General features: G+C 42.3%; 3 protein-coding genes across 7 annotated transcripts in view; all 3 read right to left on the bottom strand.

Moving 5' to 3' along the window:
* dennd2b (DENN domain containing 2B) overlaps window positions 1-2,288 on the bottom strand; it is a 65,852-nt gene extending 63,564 nt beyond the window's left edge. Inside the window, exon 1 of the mRNA XM_061813751.1 lies at window positions 2,133-2,288. The gene's annotated coding sequence lies outside the window, so the exon portion shown is untranslated. The remainder of the gene's footprint in view (window positions 1-2,132) is intronic.
* Window positions 2,289-5,750: 3,462 nt separating this feature from the next.
* On the bottom strand, window positions 5,751-14,326 carry tmem9b (TMEM9 domain family, member B). Its single transcript, XM_061814794.1, has 5 exons — window positions 14,078-14,326; window positions 12,131-12,222; window positions 11,924-12,032; window positions 10,235-10,369; window positions 5,751-6,767 (listed from the first exon to the last, which is right to left on the bottom strand). The coding sequence occupies exons 1-5, from the start codon at window positions 14,147-14,149 to the stop codon at window positions 6,612-6,614; spliced, it is 564 nt and encodes a 187-aa protein (XP_061670778.1). The 5' UTR covers window positions 14,150-14,326; the 3' UTR covers window positions 5,751-6,611.
* Window positions 14,327-15,488: 1,162 nt separating this feature from the next.
* Window positions 15,489-17,396, bottom strand: part of scube2 (signal peptide, CUB domain, EGF-like 2) — a 67,163-nt gene continuing 65,255 nt past the window's right edge. For all 5 annotated transcript variants that reach the window (XM_061814911.1, XM_061814907.1, XM_061814909.1 and 2 more), the window contains one exon: window positions 15,489-16,615. In XM_061814911.1, coding sequence (XP_061670895.1) covers window positions 16,469-16,615 — 147 coding nt within the window. In that variant the 3' untranslated portion in view covers window positions 15,489-16,468. The remainder of the gene's footprint in view (window positions 16,616-17,396) is intronic.

Raw genomic sequence — 17,396 nt, 5'->3', positions numbered from 1 at the left:
GAGGGAACCCGAGTGCCCACCCGGAGAAAAACCACGTAGGCACGGGGAGAACGGCGGGTCCGGGATTGAACCCGGGACCTCGGAACTGTGAGGCCAGCGCCTCCACGTGTCCCTTTATCATTCATATTAGCTCATCTTTTGACATTAAGAGAGCGTGTACTCCATCCAGTGCCGGGGAGTAACTAGTTACATGAAGAGCGATTACATATTTTCATTGCTAAATGTATGTAATTGTAATGACTGGGAGAAATACGGGTGTGGGAAAAAAAAAAAAAAAATCAAGTTATAATTTTTTTTTTAAAAAAGGCCACAAAAGTTCGGATGTTTTTTGTAATACGACTTCCACCCGCTCTAGTAATGTCCCTTTTCTGCTGTAGTGCCAAACAGAACCACTTTTTCCCAAATATGACCTCAAAGCGCCACCTTGTGCTCCAATCTATTAGTGCACCTGACATTTTGAAACTGGTTCGACTCGACCTTACATCTGTTGAAATTTCATCAGGTTTCGTTCTCAGTTTATGATTTGTGGAAACACTAAATATGTGGTTGATTCCGAAATAATGACGTTCGGTTTCATCCATCCGTCCATTTCCTGAACCGCTTATCCTCACAAGGGTCGCGGGAGTGCCGGAGTCGATCCCGGCTATCTTTGGGCAGGAGGCAGAGTACACGCACCCCGAAATGGTCGGCAGCCAATCGCAGGGCACATCAACAACCATTCGCACATGCAATCCGCTCCCATCTAGCCAAAATTAAAATATTGAAAACACCTCAGCACAGCATTTCTGCTGCCATTTTCCACTGAAGTGACGTCATATCGGGACAGCAAGGTGGAGCAGCTGGAAAGTGTTGGCCGGACCCACCTATGAGGAGTTTGGGTGTTCTCCCCGTGCCCGCGCGGCTTTTCTCCGGCTGGGCGCTCCGGTTTCCTCCACATCCCAAAAACATGCGACATTAATCGGACACGCTAAATTGCCCCTAGGTGTGATCGTGAGAGCGGCTGTTTGCCTCTATGTGCCCTGCGATTGACTGGCGACCAGTTCAGGGTGTACCCCGCCTCCTCCCCGTTGATGGCTGGGATGGACTCCAGCACTCCCTGCGACCCTTGTGAGGATTAGCGGCTGAGAAAATGGATGGATGAATTGATGACGTCATATAATTCTACTGGTTAATATCTGTCACTTGACTAGTAGTGCTTGTCGCTCACACAGATATGAACTAGTTGACAGTTTTGCCTCACAAGTAAAATGTACTTCCTGTTCTACTTGTATACTAATGCACAGAAAGTAGTGGAAAAATACTAGTAAAACAGCCATTCTACTAGTGCGCTGGAAAAGTCTTAATAATGAGGACAAAAAGCCAACAAGTACGTGGACCTTGAATTAATAGTCATACAGTAATTCAGAGATAGTTACTAGTAAAGCAGTCATTCTACTAGTGTACTGACTTATGTTACTAGTGAGGACAAAAGCAGGTATCATTCATTAAAAAAAAAAAAAAAAACTCACTTACACAGCTTTATGGATTATAAATCTTAACTGTACACGATATCAACTAGTACGCACTTGTAGGACAGCTACTTGTGACCACTTTTCATCGACGGGGCCACTTGTGGTGTGATTTACGCCTCCGTTCTCCACAAATAGAACCCAGAAAGTCACCAAAAATGTAATGCAACTTGCACAGACAAGTAAGTGTAACTCTTGGAAGGGAGGAGAAGAAAAGAGGGGTGGGTGGGGGGAAAAAAAAAAAGCAACAAATATGCATCTATTTCAACACACGGGTGTGTTTTGGATTGTCCCATTTCATAGTCTGAAGCGCCACCTGTAGGCAACTCCGTGCAAGTGCAGCCCTCGCCTGGAAGTTTTCGCCTTTTCGTGAAATGTGACATTTCGCGATGGGAAAGGCGAAATACCGCGAGCGACAACTTCAGTCGTGCCAATTGCAGATCAATCATGACAACAAATCGGAACATCTGAACTTTATTTGCGCTTTAAGGCGCGATCGCGCAAGGCTACAAAAAAAAAAAAAAAAAAAGTTGTGGAGTGGGGAGGGGGGGGGGTGACAACTTTTTTTTTTCCCGGTTGATGTTGACATTTACAGCATCAGGCGAAGAACCGAACGAGTCCTACCTGCGGATTTGCGCGGTCGTCGTGTTTACTCAGTGATCCATTCCACGGCACACTGTCGCTCTTCTTCGCGTCAGCAGCCCAGAACAAAAAAAAAAAAAATTCCCCTTCTTCGTGTGGAAAAAAAAAAATCCTCTCCTCCGTGGAACTGCAAAGAAGACTTGAGAGAAAGTGAGAGAGAGAGAGAGAGAGAGAGAGAGAGAGAAGTGAACTGGACAGGAAATGATGACGTAACGTTGCGTGGATCACTTCTCTGGATGAAAAGATGCGAATGGTGATTACATATTTGCACAGGGATCCGCTAATTGGATGTGGCGCTCGAGTCCAGACGGATGAAACCAGCTTTTTTTTTTTTTTTTTTTTTTTAATACCCAATAGTTGACAGTTTTGCATCACGCAGCTGAGAAATGAAGCGCGTGGCGCAAATTGGGCAAAGGCCGCGCGGCTCATTTGGTTGCCGCACTGTTGACTTAACTTTAGAAACCTTCACCTCGCGTGACCTTCTTATAAGTAGACGACATTCATAATGTATTTTGGCGCATATGGATAAGTCAATATATGCTCATGTGGCCGCGGAACGGAGACGTCCGAGCGCGGTTTTCCTGGAAATCGAGGCCAAACGTGTTGTGGTGACGCGTCCACTCGGTGAACGGCGTCATTATTGATTCGCCAAAAGACGCCGGTCAATGTTGTCGTGAAACCTGCTGCATACTTTCCATTTACAGTGAAGAAAAGAAGTATTTGAACACCCTGCTATATTGCAAGTTCTCTCACTTAAAACTCATGGAGGGGTCTGAGATTTCCATCGTAAGGTGCAAGTCCACTGTGAGAGAGACCACCTAAAAAGAAAAATCCAGAAATCGCAATGTATGATTTTTCTTTAACAATTTATCTGTGTGATACAGCTGCAAATAAGTATTTGAACACCTGAGAAAACCAAATGTTATTTGTTTGCAATTCCAGAGGTCAAACATTTCGTGTAGTTGTTCACCGGGATTGCAGAAACTGCAGGAGGGATTTTGGCCCACTCCACCACACAGATCTTTTCTAGATCAGACAGGTTTCTGGGCTGTCACCGAGAAACACAGAGTTTCAGCTCCCTCCAAAGATTTTCTATTGGGTTTAGGTCTGGAGACCGGCTAGGCCACGCCAGAACCTTGATATGCTTCTTATGGAGCCACTCCTTGGTTTTCCTGGCTGTGTTTTTGGGGTCATTGTCATGTCGAAAGACCCGGCCACGACCCATCTTCAATGCTCTGACTGAGGGAAAGAGGTTGTTCCCCAAAATCTCACAATACATGTCTGCGGTCATCCTTTCCTTAAAACAGTGCAGTCGTCCTGTCCCATGTGCAGAAAAACACCCACAAAGCATGATCCTACCACCCCCATGCTTCACAGGAGGGATGGTGTTCTTGGGATGGAACTCATCATGCGTCTTCCTCCAAACACGGTTTGTGAAATTATGACCAAAAAGTTCAATTTTGGTCTCACCTGACCACAAAATTTTCTCCCATGACTCCTCTGTATCACCCAAATGGTCATTGGCAAACTTAAGACAGACCTTAAACATGTGCTGGTTCAAGCAGGGGAACCTTCCGTGCCATGCATGATTTCAAACCATGACGTTTTAGCGTATTACCAACAGTCACCTTGGAAACAGTGGTCCCAGCTCTTTTGAGATCATTGACCAAGTCCTGTCGTGTAGTCCTGGGCTGATTCCTCACCTTTGTAAGGATCACTGATATCCCACGAGGCGCTATCTTGCACGGGGCTCCACTCCGATTGAGATCGACCGTCATGTTTAGCTTCTTCCATTTTCTAATGATTGCTCCAACGGTGGACCTTTTTCCACCAAGCCGCTTGGCAATTTCTCCGTAGCCCTTTCCAGCCGTCTGGAGTTGGACGATTTGGTCTCTGGTGTCTTTGGACAGCTCTTTGGTCTTGGCCATGTTAGGGAGGGATTTTGACCCACTCCTCCACACAGAACTTCTCTAGATCAGACACGTTTCCTAGATGTCGCTGAGAAACACAGACTTTCGGTTCTCTCCAAAGATTTTCTATTGGGTTTAGGTCTGGAGACTGGCTAGGCTGCGCCAGAACCTTGATATGCTTCTTACAGAGCCACTCCTTGGTTTTCCTGGCTGTGTGCTTTGGGTCATTGTCATGTTGCAAGACCAAGCCAAGACCCGTCGTCTGGAGTTGGACGATTTTGTCTCTGGTGTCTTTGGACAGCTCTTTGGTCTTGGCCATGTTTCTTCCTGATTGTATGAGGTGAACAGGTGTCTTTATGCAGCTAACGACCTCACATCCATCTGATTCAGGATAATACATGGAGTGGAGGCGGACTTTTCAAGGCGGACTAATAGGTCTTTGAGGGTCAGAATTCTAGCTGATAGACAGGTGTTCAAATACTTATTTGCAACTGTATCACACAAATAAATCGTTAAAAATAAATCGTACATTGTGATTTCTGGATTTTTCTTTTTAGATTATCTCTCTCACAGTGGACACGCACCTACGATGACAAATTTCAGACCCCTCCATGATTTCTAAGTGGGAGAACCTGAACAATAGCAGGGTGTTCGAATACTTTTTTTCTTCACTTTACATGTTGTCAATCCTCTTCTGACATGTTTTTATTTTGCTTTGCGACGCAAGCTACTGGATGCTAAAAATTCCCCCCCTGGATTTAAAACATCTAGGTATACAGTAGCCGTCCCCTTTTTGTGCGCCACCACGCCGGCTGTAACACGATTCCCTTTCCTCCTCGATACAAGCAGTCATAACAATAAATCCAGATGGACAGTTTAAGTATTAAAGCCATTTTCTAATCCAATCCAAGCATCTGCACATTTATGACGCAAAAGGAATTGGCCAAAGAGGAGAAGCAGCACATGTCGGTACGAAGAGCGTCGCTGCCGCATACTGATGAGGGGATTTGTTGGTACAAGGTGCAGGATCGACTTCTACGCAGAGTATTCGGCTCAGATTGAAGCCAAATGCAAGGAAATTTTTTTTTTTTGAAAGGGAGGGGGTGTGTGAAATCATGTTTCACAGCGCAGGAAGTCTGGTGACCCAAAACACACAGCGAAAGCAAACCAAGGGCTTTGCAAGGCAAACAAATGGAATATTCTTGGCCAAGCAAGTCACCTGACCTCAACCCCAACGAGTCCCGCAAAATTGCAGCCGAGGCCTGGCGGCGCACCCGGAGGGACGCCACGCAGCATTCGGTGACGTCCATTGGGCCTCAACTTATATATATATATATATACACTACAGTGTATTAAAAAAAAAAAAAGAAAAAACATTGGGCTTCCAAAGTAGCCCGGGGAATCAAACATGGCTTTAAAACGTAGAACAAAACAGATGAAAAGGGAAAAGTCTACGCTTCAATCACAATGACACGAATTTGTTTCCAATCTATTGTGGTGGCGCAAAAGGGGAAAAATTCCCAAAATAGAAAGTTACAGATCACTAACAGATGTGCCTGGGACGCTTTGCACTTGTGCGCGGTGCCTGCACCTGAAGGGGAAAGTTTGCGGCGCGTCGGGAAGTGGGGGGGCGGGGGGGGGGGGGGTACCGACCCGACCCGACAAAACAGCCTCGGCACGCTTGCAAGGATCACAATATTCACGTCCATTTATTTCAAAGCTGAAAGGTAAGCACAAACACGTACAACGGTTAAGAAAACACTTTGCCGAGGCATCGCGATAACTCCAGTGTGTCGCTCCGGCGGCGGGAGGCCACCGAGACATGTTATTTAGGACCCAGATAAAAGCAACTCACGTTCGCTAAATTGGAACGTTTCGACGTCTCTCTGCCGGACTCTATCATTAAATTCACATTTGGCAGCGCCGACTTGACTACTCTTCCCGACCAGAGAATCCCTCTGGTGGACGTCGGGCGCATACAGTAAAAAATAAGAAGTCAAAATGTCACTAAAAGATTTACAGATAAATTATAAGACTCGCTGTAGATCATCTATACCAGAATCAGAGTTCGGCAAAAATTGTCAAATATATTAAATATTGAGTTACTGATTACAAACGCCTTCATAAGTTGACGTGCAACTATTTTGCATATCATAAGAGCCCAGTTTCGAGTGTAAAACCTACAAAGGGGGATCCTCGCGGATCCGACCTGTTGCTGGGCCAGCACCGCACAACAAATCATTGCCTTGTAAAGTATTTATCTGGCATTTATTAGTCACATTTTATATATATGTATATTCCCCAGAGACTTGGCGCATCTGTGCATGAGTTCACGTGAAAATCGAACACAGTGCAACAATGATTTAAAAAAAAAAAAAAAAAAAATCTCTCTCTTGTGCTGTCATTTTTGATCTACTTTGTACTTCAGCTCAACATTTACGGACGTACCAGCTACAAAATGAGAAGAGGGAAGAGATGCAAGTCACAGACTCCGTCACAGTGTGTTGTTGGGTTTTTGTTTTTGTTTTGTTTTTTTGGGACGTCTCCACCTTTAACTGAGGACAACATGGCGGTCGAAGACAGACTTTCTCTGTTCCTGGACCTGCCTCCTCCAACGCTGCTGGGCGTGCTCGACTTTGTTCAGCATGTTGGGTCGCGAGTGTGAGCGAGAGAGGACGTTGTGAGCGTTTGCGAAAGGCTGCTGGTCCTGGAAGCACACACGCACGAGCGGAAGGAACATGAGATGAAGGCTTCTGATACATTACTTGCGAGCAATGAATGTTTTATAGTGCACATTTTACAAGGGAGCAAGCGTCCAACGTTCTGGAAATGTTGCACTTTGCTGGATATTTAAAAAAAAAAAAAAAAGGGGGATACACACACCTGTTTAAAAGTCTAGTGGCATACAGTAAATCCTCAGTTCTCGAATGTCCCCTTTTTCGGACAAATCAGTTTTCGAACAAAAATGTAGAGATTTTTTTGCCTCTGTTTTCAAACGAAAATCGCTACGCGAACGCCCCCTGGCAAAACCCGGAAATAACATATTGCGCCCGGCCAGACCAGGCGACCCACGACGCGCTTTGTTGCGAATTCCCACGCCGCCGGAAATAACATCGCGTGCGGCACAAGCAGTTGACCCTCCTATGACGCGTTTTGTTACTGTCAATTTGAACGCCCCTCGGGGGAAAAACCCGGAAATGACAACATGCGTGGCCCAATCAGCGCACTTTTGTTGTTCTGTATAAAGCAGCCTCTGTACACAGACGTGTCCCAGTGTGACAGTCTGAGTCCTCCCCCGTGCTGAAAAGTCCCCTTGGGATTAATGTGCATGCGCGCAGAAACTTAAACTATACATGTATTTCTACTATGCAGTTTATTATCGGGAAAAGCTAAAAGAAATGCCTTAAAAAGCCTAATTATTTTAGGCTTGGAACGCATTATTTCTTTTTCCATTCATTGTAATGGGAAACATCGATTCGGTTTTTGAACAAATCACTTCTCGAACCGTTTTTTGGAACGGATTGTGGTCAAGAACCGAGGAATCACTATACTATATATAGAATCCTCTCGTTGCTCCTCCCTCGCTCTGTGTCCTAATATCTGTTATAATTTTAACGTGTATCGAGTCAGCTGGTCGGTCAGTAGCGCCTTGGCTTTAATCTTAACAGATGCACCAGGATCTCTCATTCCAATTCAAACAAAGGACAGTGGCATTGTCTCTGTCCACATGAAAACATTTCCTAACTAGAAAAAAAAAAAAACGTCAGCAAACTCCTACCGAACAACATCAGCAGTGATTCATTGTAATAGGAAACATCGATTTGGTTTTCAAACAAATCACTTTTAGAATCGTTTTCTGGAACCATTTAGAACCGTTTACAGGCATCACTGTACTTACCTTAGATTAGTAGCATAATTGCCTAATATATTTTTTTTTTTTTTTACATTTTTTGGGGGTGGAACAAGGGGTGAAAAAAAAACTCAACAAACGGGATGTGGCTGTTTGCCTTGGTTCGCCTTTTGTGGATCACCATGACCCGGATGACTGGAAAATCTACACGGAAAAAGGAAAAAAACTAACAAGCACGCTGGCATTTTTATGTTAATATTGTGACAGTCAGCAAAAAAAAAAAAAAGGACATGGACAATAATGCTATGATGCTAACAGAATGCCAGTCTGTCAAAAGAAAAACAGTGAGGAAAAGCATATTTGATTCTCTGAATTATATTTGAGGTTAATCGGAGCGATTAAATGAAATGAAATGTGTGTTGATCCCAATTTATCATGACTCTGAAACTACCGTAATTTCCGGCCTATAAGCCGCAACATTTTTCCACACGCTTTCAACCCTGCGGTTTATGCGGTGATGCGGCTAATTTGTGCATTTTTTTTCTAACGGTCGCAAGGGGGCACTCGAGCGGAAAAGGTAAGAGTGAGACCGGTGGAATATATGTGCTGAGGAAGTGACTTTTACCTGTCGGCCCTGTTAGAACTGCACTAGTGTGTTACTGCCGTGTCTCAGTGATTTTTACCAGTATGTTTTCATTTAACCGGCCCTGTTAGCGCGCCGCTAGCATTAGCATGAAACTCTCTATGTGTCGCCTTTCTTTGTAAATACCCCGGGTTTCAATGTGGGCACTTGCGGCTTTTACACAGCTGCGGCGTATGTATGTACCAAATGGTATTTCCTTTACAAACGTACTGGGTGAGGCTTATAACCAGGTGCGCTCTGTAGGCTGGGAATCACGCTAATCGGTTCATTTTGAACAGCCAAATGCCAAATTAAGAGACGGTGTGCAGATATGTGCAATCACATTATCTCAGTTGTTTATTTCAACCTACACTCGAGGATATTTACTGGTGAAAACAAGTTTAGAAGTGATTTATCTTGATCCCTTTTTTTTTTTTTCCATATCACAAAAATCAGCCATTTGAACAGGGGTGTGTAGACTTTTTGTACCCATCGCATGTCCTAAAACAGTCCCTTTCAAATGAAATCCAAACGGAGATAGCGCAGGAACCCCGGGTCGAAGGTTAGATTGGTTCTTGTTTACTGTCAGCATTCTTTTTTCATCAACTGAAGTTTTCCACTGTGCTAATTTGCGAGTTCCTCCAGAGCCCAAAACTCTCCAGAGGACAGTTTGTATTCCCGGCAAAGATGGAGTGGCTTTCAAATGATCCCCCCCCCCCCCCCCATGAAGTATTAGAACCACAAAAAAATTACACAAGAATAAGAAGCGTGCAAATATAAGAGAGTTGTAATGCGAAGAAAAAGTTGGAATTTTACAAAAAGTCTTCATAGTATGATTCCACGGGAACAAATACCGTAATTCCCGACAAACACAGCACACCTGGTTATAAGCATCACCCAGTATATTTGTAAAGGAAATACCTTTTGGTACATACATACGCCGCAGCCGTGTAAATGCCGCAAGTGCCCACATTCAAACACGAGATATTTACAAAGAAAGATGGTACACAGAAGGAGTTTAACACTAGCGCCGCGCTAACAGGGCCGGTTTGAAAAAAAAAAAAAAAAAAACATGACGATAGAAATCACTGAGACACTCCAGTAACATGCTAGCGCAGCGCTAACAGGGCCGGACCGGAAAAGTCACTTCCTCGGCACATCTATTCCACCGGTCTCGCTGCTCGAGTGCCCCCTTGCGGCCGTTAGAAAAAATACACAAATTAGCAGCATCGCCGCATAAACCGCAGGGTTGAAATCGTGATGCTGATTATTTAGGAGCAGGCTTGTTTTGTTACCAACGTTTATGAAATAAACACGTAAATTAACGTCAAGACTACACAAAATGAGCGACGTCTTTCAATATCTATGCATTTCTACTCGTAAACCGAATTTTACCCGCGTGATTTTTCGTGCTCGACTGTGCAGATTTGCGAGAGCGACGGCGCCAATTGGGAGTGACTGCAACTTCAATTTCTACTTTAAAATTTTTTAGACCTGCAATCTTGTTGAAATTGATCTCGAAGTTTGAGGGGGACACTGTATTAATACACACGCGTCCTTGCAGTTAATGAGCTAAGTCAATGTTCGAAAAAGAAAACCGCAACAGAAATATTTCCTGTGAGACAACCAACGCCGGCTTGGGGGGGGAAGCGCGGGGTCATCGTGAGACTAATGAGTTTTTTCACGAGGTCAGACCACCTACCCCGACGTCGTCGTCGCTTTGGATGAGCTGCGAGTGTCCGAACAGGCGTCTCTTCAAGATGGGCTCCAGGAGGGTCAGGTAGACCATGTAGAGCAGCAGCAGGCCCAAAATGGACAAATAGATTATGATGGTGACCTGGTGTGGGGAAGAAGAATACATCTTTAAAACAAAACAAAACAAAAAACAAAATGCAAAGGCTGTGAGAAACGGTCACTCGCGTTCCGCTCGGGTACTTTCCATGAGAAGTCATGAAAAACAGGAGGAATATTGTCCGATAGCGTTAAACATTTAGAAGGTGATAATAAACAAAGGTACATGGAAAAATGCCGATAAGAAATTGCACTGTTAATGCGCTTCCGCTTGTCTTGGACAACTGGATCTACACACGGATCTGGTGAGTAAGTCGTCAAGATTTACAAGTTCGAAACCCAAACAAATACTTGATTGGTGGATCTGTTTTCAACGGGGAGACGGCTCGTGAACGCGGAAGCGTGTTCGGCTACACGTTAACCTTTGCCGAAATCCATCGATCTTTACAGCTAGTATTCAATACCAAGATTTAAATAAATGACCCCTGTTTCTACACAAACTCACATTTATTAACTATGATGGTAAAAAACATAAAAGCGAGCCGGCTCCTCCGTAGCGTTTCCCAAGCAGTCTTTATAATGCCAAGTTGGCTCGTTTGAGAACAATGCGTTAAAAAAAAAAAAAAAAAAAAAAACACAGTCATAACTAATGTACACGGAAGCGTGTTGCGCCCACACGTTAAACTTCGGTAAACCTCTCCATGACAGACTATTTTTATTTTTTCAATATGCATTGTTCTCAAATGAGTTTAATGCGTATTTAAAAAAAAAATAATAATAATAAACCGCTGGGATAGGCTTCAGCCCCCGTACACGGAAGCGTGACGCGGCCACACGTTAACCCAGGAATGTCAAACTCATTTTTGTCGTGGGCCACATTGTAGTTACGGTCGCCGTCAGAAGGCTGTTATGACTGAATCCATAAAAACCTTCAATCGCCTTATGATATGACAATTTGAAATTTTTGTACAGATTTTAACAAGAATCACGGGAGTTGACAAGCGTGATTCGTCTTTGCGGGCCACAGAAAATTGCGTGGCGGGCCAGATCTAGACCCCGGGCCTTGAGTTTGACACCCGCGCGTTAACCTACGTAAACCTCTTTGGGACCGATGGTTTATTTCCTGCGTTTACACCTTTTAGAGCTGTGTACGTTCCATACGTCGTGAGCGCTACCAGAATATAACATAATACAAATCATCGCTCTGATATATATTTGCTGAAGTGATGAAATGCTGTTCATTGATCCCAATTTTTTTTTTTTTTTTTTTTTTAAATCCCTCTGCTACTTTTTCCAACTCCCATTTCCGTAAATTTCCATTAACGCCGATCAATTCCATTTGATCCCACCTTGGAAATTCACATCACGGAACATCTCTGCGGAGTTAGAATCCATTCCCGGCATTATGAATTCATACTTAAGCCAAACACAACATGAGGTTCACTAGCACAATCACAAGCCCCAATCGGAGAAGCGTATAAAAAATAAAAACACATCATTTACAAAAGTACTAAATAATAATAGTAAAGGGAATTGATTTGTATTTCTGTTCCGTGTTTGGGCCGGCAGAGCCCGGCGATGGGTGTCCGGTCCAACTTACCTTGATAGTGCCCGAGCTTCTCTCCTCGTATTTACACTCACAACGTAAACAGTACGCCTCCACGTCTTTTCCATCCACCGGCATCGGTTCCACTACGTGCAGACAGTTACTGGAAAAGCCCCAAAACACCCGAAAAGGTATTCACGCCCGGAAAAAAGGGTCAGCATCCCGCGCGGGAAATAGAAAATAGTCCCGACTGCGCTTTACCAGTCTTTGAGAGAAACGTTCTGTTTGTAGATCTGCCCCTCCACATCGCGGTAAGGCGGACAGATGCATTTGCAACGGTTGTCCTCGGAATTCTGTCGGGCATTACACTTTGTTTAGATTAGATCATCGAAAAATATAGATTATGCATCATAATACTGACCCCCACCCCAGTCAATCACTTCCACATTTCTCAACTGACTTGAGACTTGAAAGGGTTCGCAAAATTCAGGACATGGAAGCAATTACTTTCCACACTCGTCAAAATTAGGCTTTTCCCCAGAATGCAACTTTTTTTCCCCCCACACAAATAAACATTCAATAATTTGAGCATTTAATCACATCAAAGTCAAGGAACCGTTTCCATATCCTTGATCTCCAGCCCAAGTTCCTTGTGCTAGTAGTGCACTCTTTGTCCTCACAGTAGGACAACATTTGGCAGATGCATGAGGCAAACTTGTGCACTAGTTGACAAATGTATGCCACTAGTGCTACCAGTGACAATAACATTCTTCTAGCTAACATTTAGTGTTTCGCTAGCTTGTGAAGATGTCAACTAGTGCACTTTTTGGCAGATGAGTGAGACAAACTTGTGCACGAGTTGACAAATGTATGCCACTAGTGCTACCAGTGACAATAACATTCTTCTAGCTAGCATTTAGTTTCGCTAGCTTGTGAAGATGTCAACTAGTGCACTTTTTGGCAGATGAGTGAGACAAACTTGTGCACGAGTTGACAAATGTATGCCACTAGTGCTACCAGTGACAATAACATTCTTCTAGCTAGCATTTAGTGTTTCGCTAGCTTGTGAAGATGTCAACTGGGGCACACCTTTCCCAAACAAGTAACCTACTACTACTAAAACCAAGGTTGTTCTACTAGTGTCCACAAATGTCATCCAGTAATGAAAGAAAGTGCAGGGGGAAATTTCACAAAAACCACACCGGAATTATAATATCCCACCCTAGTTGTTCTACTAGTAAGTTTCTTTCGGCTTGTCCCGTTCATCTCAGATGACACGCTCTCGTGTGTGGATTTAAAAAGAAGACAAAATGTGAACTAGTGCATGGACTCCAATCTGATAAAGAATACAAATACATTTTCAAAGTCAAATTACATGGTAGTAGGAAAACATTTGAATACTAGTAAATTATATACATTTTACTAGTGAGGATAACTGAGCACTCGCTGACAACTGTGTGAGAGGAATACTAGTAGTTGTACTCGTGTGCAGAAATGCCTTAATAGTGGAAGGTGGGTAAAGTAGTAGCGGGGTGTATTACTTGTAAAACACAGTTCTAGTCCTGGTCCCTAGCTCTTCCACTAGTGCATTTATTGTGCACTAACGAGGACAAAAAAAGTGCACTATTACACAGAATTCAAGATGGAATTCTGAATAAATTCTCTAACGGTTTCTAATAAAACTAGTAGCACTACTTTGATTTAGTAGTACGACAACTACATTTTACTACTAGTGAGGGGAAATTGCACGAATTGGCTTCTGTGTGCTGCTTGTATTACAAATGAAATTAAAATATTTAAGTTTTTCTCATTAATGTTCATTTAAGTGGTTCCCCAAACTTGTCAACGTAGTGTGAGCACAGCGCAGTGAGAGTTGAAAAGAAAATCAATAACAAACGAACGTTACTACAAAAACAGTTGTACTTGTGCTAATATTTGTTTTATTGTTGAAATAAATAGCCTACTAGTTTATTGAGGTTAAACTAACTGGATACTCAAGGATATCGAATGGTCAACAAATGGCTTTCCATAACCAACAACAAACATTCGCAGAAGTGAAGCTACTAGTGCTCGGCTAGCCGCTTGACGCTGCACAATATTTATATAAGCAACACTCGCCCAACACGTCGCGTTTTGATGCATTAAAACGACATTGATGACTTCAAATCGAGATCATGTTTCCGACAGCTGAGCTAGTGCTAGCCTTACCTTCGCTGCCACTTGGTTTAAACACGAAAAACACACAAAGACAAAAGTCTGTACAAGAAACGCGGTCTTCATTTCAAAAACATGTACAGTGCACAAAGAGGAGGATGTAAAGGCTTTCCCCGCAGCACGCCAGGGGGAGGAAAAAAAAAAGTGTTGTTTTTCTGTCTTTCTCCTCTTAACAAACGACTTGGTTAGCCATGTTGCTAGCACACGCAAATACGTCACTAATAGCGTTGGAGCTTCCGGAAGATGGCGACGATGACATGGAACTATTTCGGCGGGCGGTTAGACGACGAAGAAATTTTGAAAACCAAAAAGATTTTTCACAAATTTAACGAATGAATAATGTATATATTCATATAAACAATATTTATATTTTTTTCCTCAATTATTCACAATTATAATATATAATTATAAATGTAAAAATGGACGGGTGCGGTTAGGATCCGCTATTTTTTTTTTAATAATATTTACACAAAACGAAGGAACCCGGTGATTTGCCGTGGAAGTGAATGAAGTGTACTTATTTATTCCTTCTTCGTAATAGTATTAGTAGTTGTCTTCATATTAGTAGTAGTCTCATTAGTGAGTAAATATTTTGTATTATTTCGATTAATTCAGAACGTGACAAAATCTTTTCCTTTCGGCTTGTCCCGTCATCTTTTTCCATGCTAACCTAATCTCCTGCATCATCCTCTCTAACACCAACTTCCCTCATGTCTTCCCTCACATTTATCAACCTTCTCTTTGGTCTTAAGACGTCACAAATTAATTATTATTCATTTTCTATCCTATTTCATTGTATTTGTATGTATTGTATGTTGCTGTGTTTTACATTATATGTAAATTGCTTATTACAATATTTATTTTTAATTTTATCTATAAAAAAATCGACAACGACATGTCTACAAGTGATCATGAATAGGCAAAAATGTTTTTTTTTTTTTTAACTTCAACGTTAAATACAACTGAACTGTCGGGAGATGTTAATTCTTTTTTCGAACACAAGAGGGAGCCCACGTACCACACTGAGACTATTATTCTTTGCACTATGTAAATTAATTTCAGGGGGAAAAAAAGTGAAATAAACTGTCTGTGACTTCAAATACGATACGATACATTTATATTGGACAGGACTTTGGCGTTGAGCACAAAAACAGTGAATCGCCAAGTTTTTCAGTCAATAACAATGAAGAAGTTCGCCCAAAAAAGTGAGTTATTAATTGCATATACTGTTTTTATGCAAGGAAACACTGAAAAACAAATCATCATTCTGTCGCGTATGTAGCTCACAACCCTGAACCTGTAAATTTGAGCAATTGAAGGTCACAATGTTTAAAAAAAAAAAAAAAGAATAGAATTCAATGAAGCAGGAAATATTGTAAGGTTTCTATCTTTATTTACAGTATGATAGATGTACAAAACCATAAAAATATACACACAAATGAATCGTCTATGACAGGCAGGTAGCTCACTTCTATTTTACAAGACTTTTCATGTACTTATGATCTCATTTTACCGTCAGAAACATGTCATCATCCATTACACGCTCTCTATTGTCATAAGAGTGTACGGTCGGCCATCTTTGGTTGTTGGTTAGCAAAAAAAAAAAAAAAAAAAAATTAAAAAAGAAAGCAGCGAGTGTCATTTTAATAGAGGGGGTGATGTGTTCTCATCTTTTTTTTTTGTCTTTCTTGTTGGAATTTGGAATGCAACCGCTCAAATTCAAATGAGTTTTGCATTTTCATGCGATCAAACACGTCATTGCTACCATTTAATTCGCCTAAAACTTTTTACATCATATACAAAACATTCATCGGAATAATTGTTTTTTTTTTTTGCGGTTTCACTACTTTCCCCGTTCCGAAGGACGTTTGTGCTATCGTCGCGTTATCTCTCGCAAAAGTAGCCTAATGTTAAAACTACGTACGGTACACACTCTGTACACAATCCCGCCGCGTTTCCTTCGCCGCCCGCAAACATTTCCTGGCGTTAATACCGAGCGGTTGGAGCGATATTCAATCAGATGCATACAGATAAGATGAAAATACAGAAGGCTGGTCAAACGTCATTATTATTATTATCATCAGTATACATCTAAAGGAGGTTATACAGTTATGTATGAGTAGTTGCTTTGTTTTTAATACCGACGCAAAGCGGCAGAAGTGATCCTGACGCTCCAGTGAGGACGGAATTATTTTTCCCGTGAAGAATTCCAGTTCAAAGTCCACTTTTTTTTTTTTTTGTATTTTCATTTCTTTTTCCATTTCTCGTCAGGATCGGTTGTGTGAGCCACTTTATTATGAAGCGTATAACTAGCGAAAACACTGAAACGGGGGAGTGGGGGGGGGGGCGCTTTAAGTATTCATCGGCAATGTGTGATTTGGCACTTTAAGGACGGAGGAATCTCAGGACTTTGGAACGCAGGAAGCGGATGAAAGATTTGGGGAACATTTCCCGGGATTCTTGTGCCGTGTAGTTGAAGAAGTTTTGAGGGTGCGCCAGGACATCGAACAGGGCCTTCATCAGCTTCTTGTCCTGGGGGAGATTTGAGGGGAAAATACATCAAATGGATTGATTAAACAAAAAAAAAAAACAAAAAAAAATGAGGTGGAAGTATTACATTGACAGCAAGTATATGCAGTAATCGATGTATGTATTATCTGAAAAATAGTACTTCTAAAAATGTTCGTTGTGTCTGACGTCGGCAAATCTTGAGGTGAGCTAAAGCCGGGGTGTCAAACTCATTTTCGTCGCGGGCCGCATTGTAGTTATGATTTCCCTCAGAAACCATACAAATCCTGAATCGCCTCATCATATTCACACGTGACATTTATGAACTGGTTTTGGAATCAGAAATCAAGCGTGATGGGGTTTTCAACCATTGTTCGCGTCTGGTAACACCAACATGTTTATAATATCTCAAATTTATCATTTATGATAGATGACAATTTGAAATGTTGGGACATATTTTCACAACAATCACGGATTTTGACACCGATGATTTGCCGTCGAGGGCCACGTGAACTCACGTGGCGGGCCAGATCTGGCCCCCGGGCCTTGAGTTTTGACACGCCTGAGCGGAAGGTAAGATAGTGGATTTTTGGTGGGGGTCAAAAATCAGCAGAAACCACACCTCAGTTGCTTTGATTTGATCTTTATACCTAACTATTAGGAGGCATAAGCTTATGATATGTTGGGACGTAAATATTAAAAAAAAAAAAAAAAAAAACAGCTGTCACATTTCCCATTTATGAATCAGGATGTAGTTTAACTTGATACTCAGGGGTGTTCCTAATGTTTTGACTCGCTCGTGTCG

Source organism: Syngnathoides biaculeatus, chromosome 3 (assembly GCF_019802595.1).
Source record: "Syngnathoides biaculeatus isolate LvHL_M chromosome 3, ASM1980259v1, whole genome shotgun sequence".
Classification (NCBI taxonomy): domain Eukaryota; kingdom Metazoa; phylum Chordata; class Actinopteri; order Syngnathiformes; family Syngnathidae; genus Syngnathoides; species Syngnathoides biaculeatus.
This window is presented reverse-complemented; position numbering and strand designations above follow the sequence as displayed.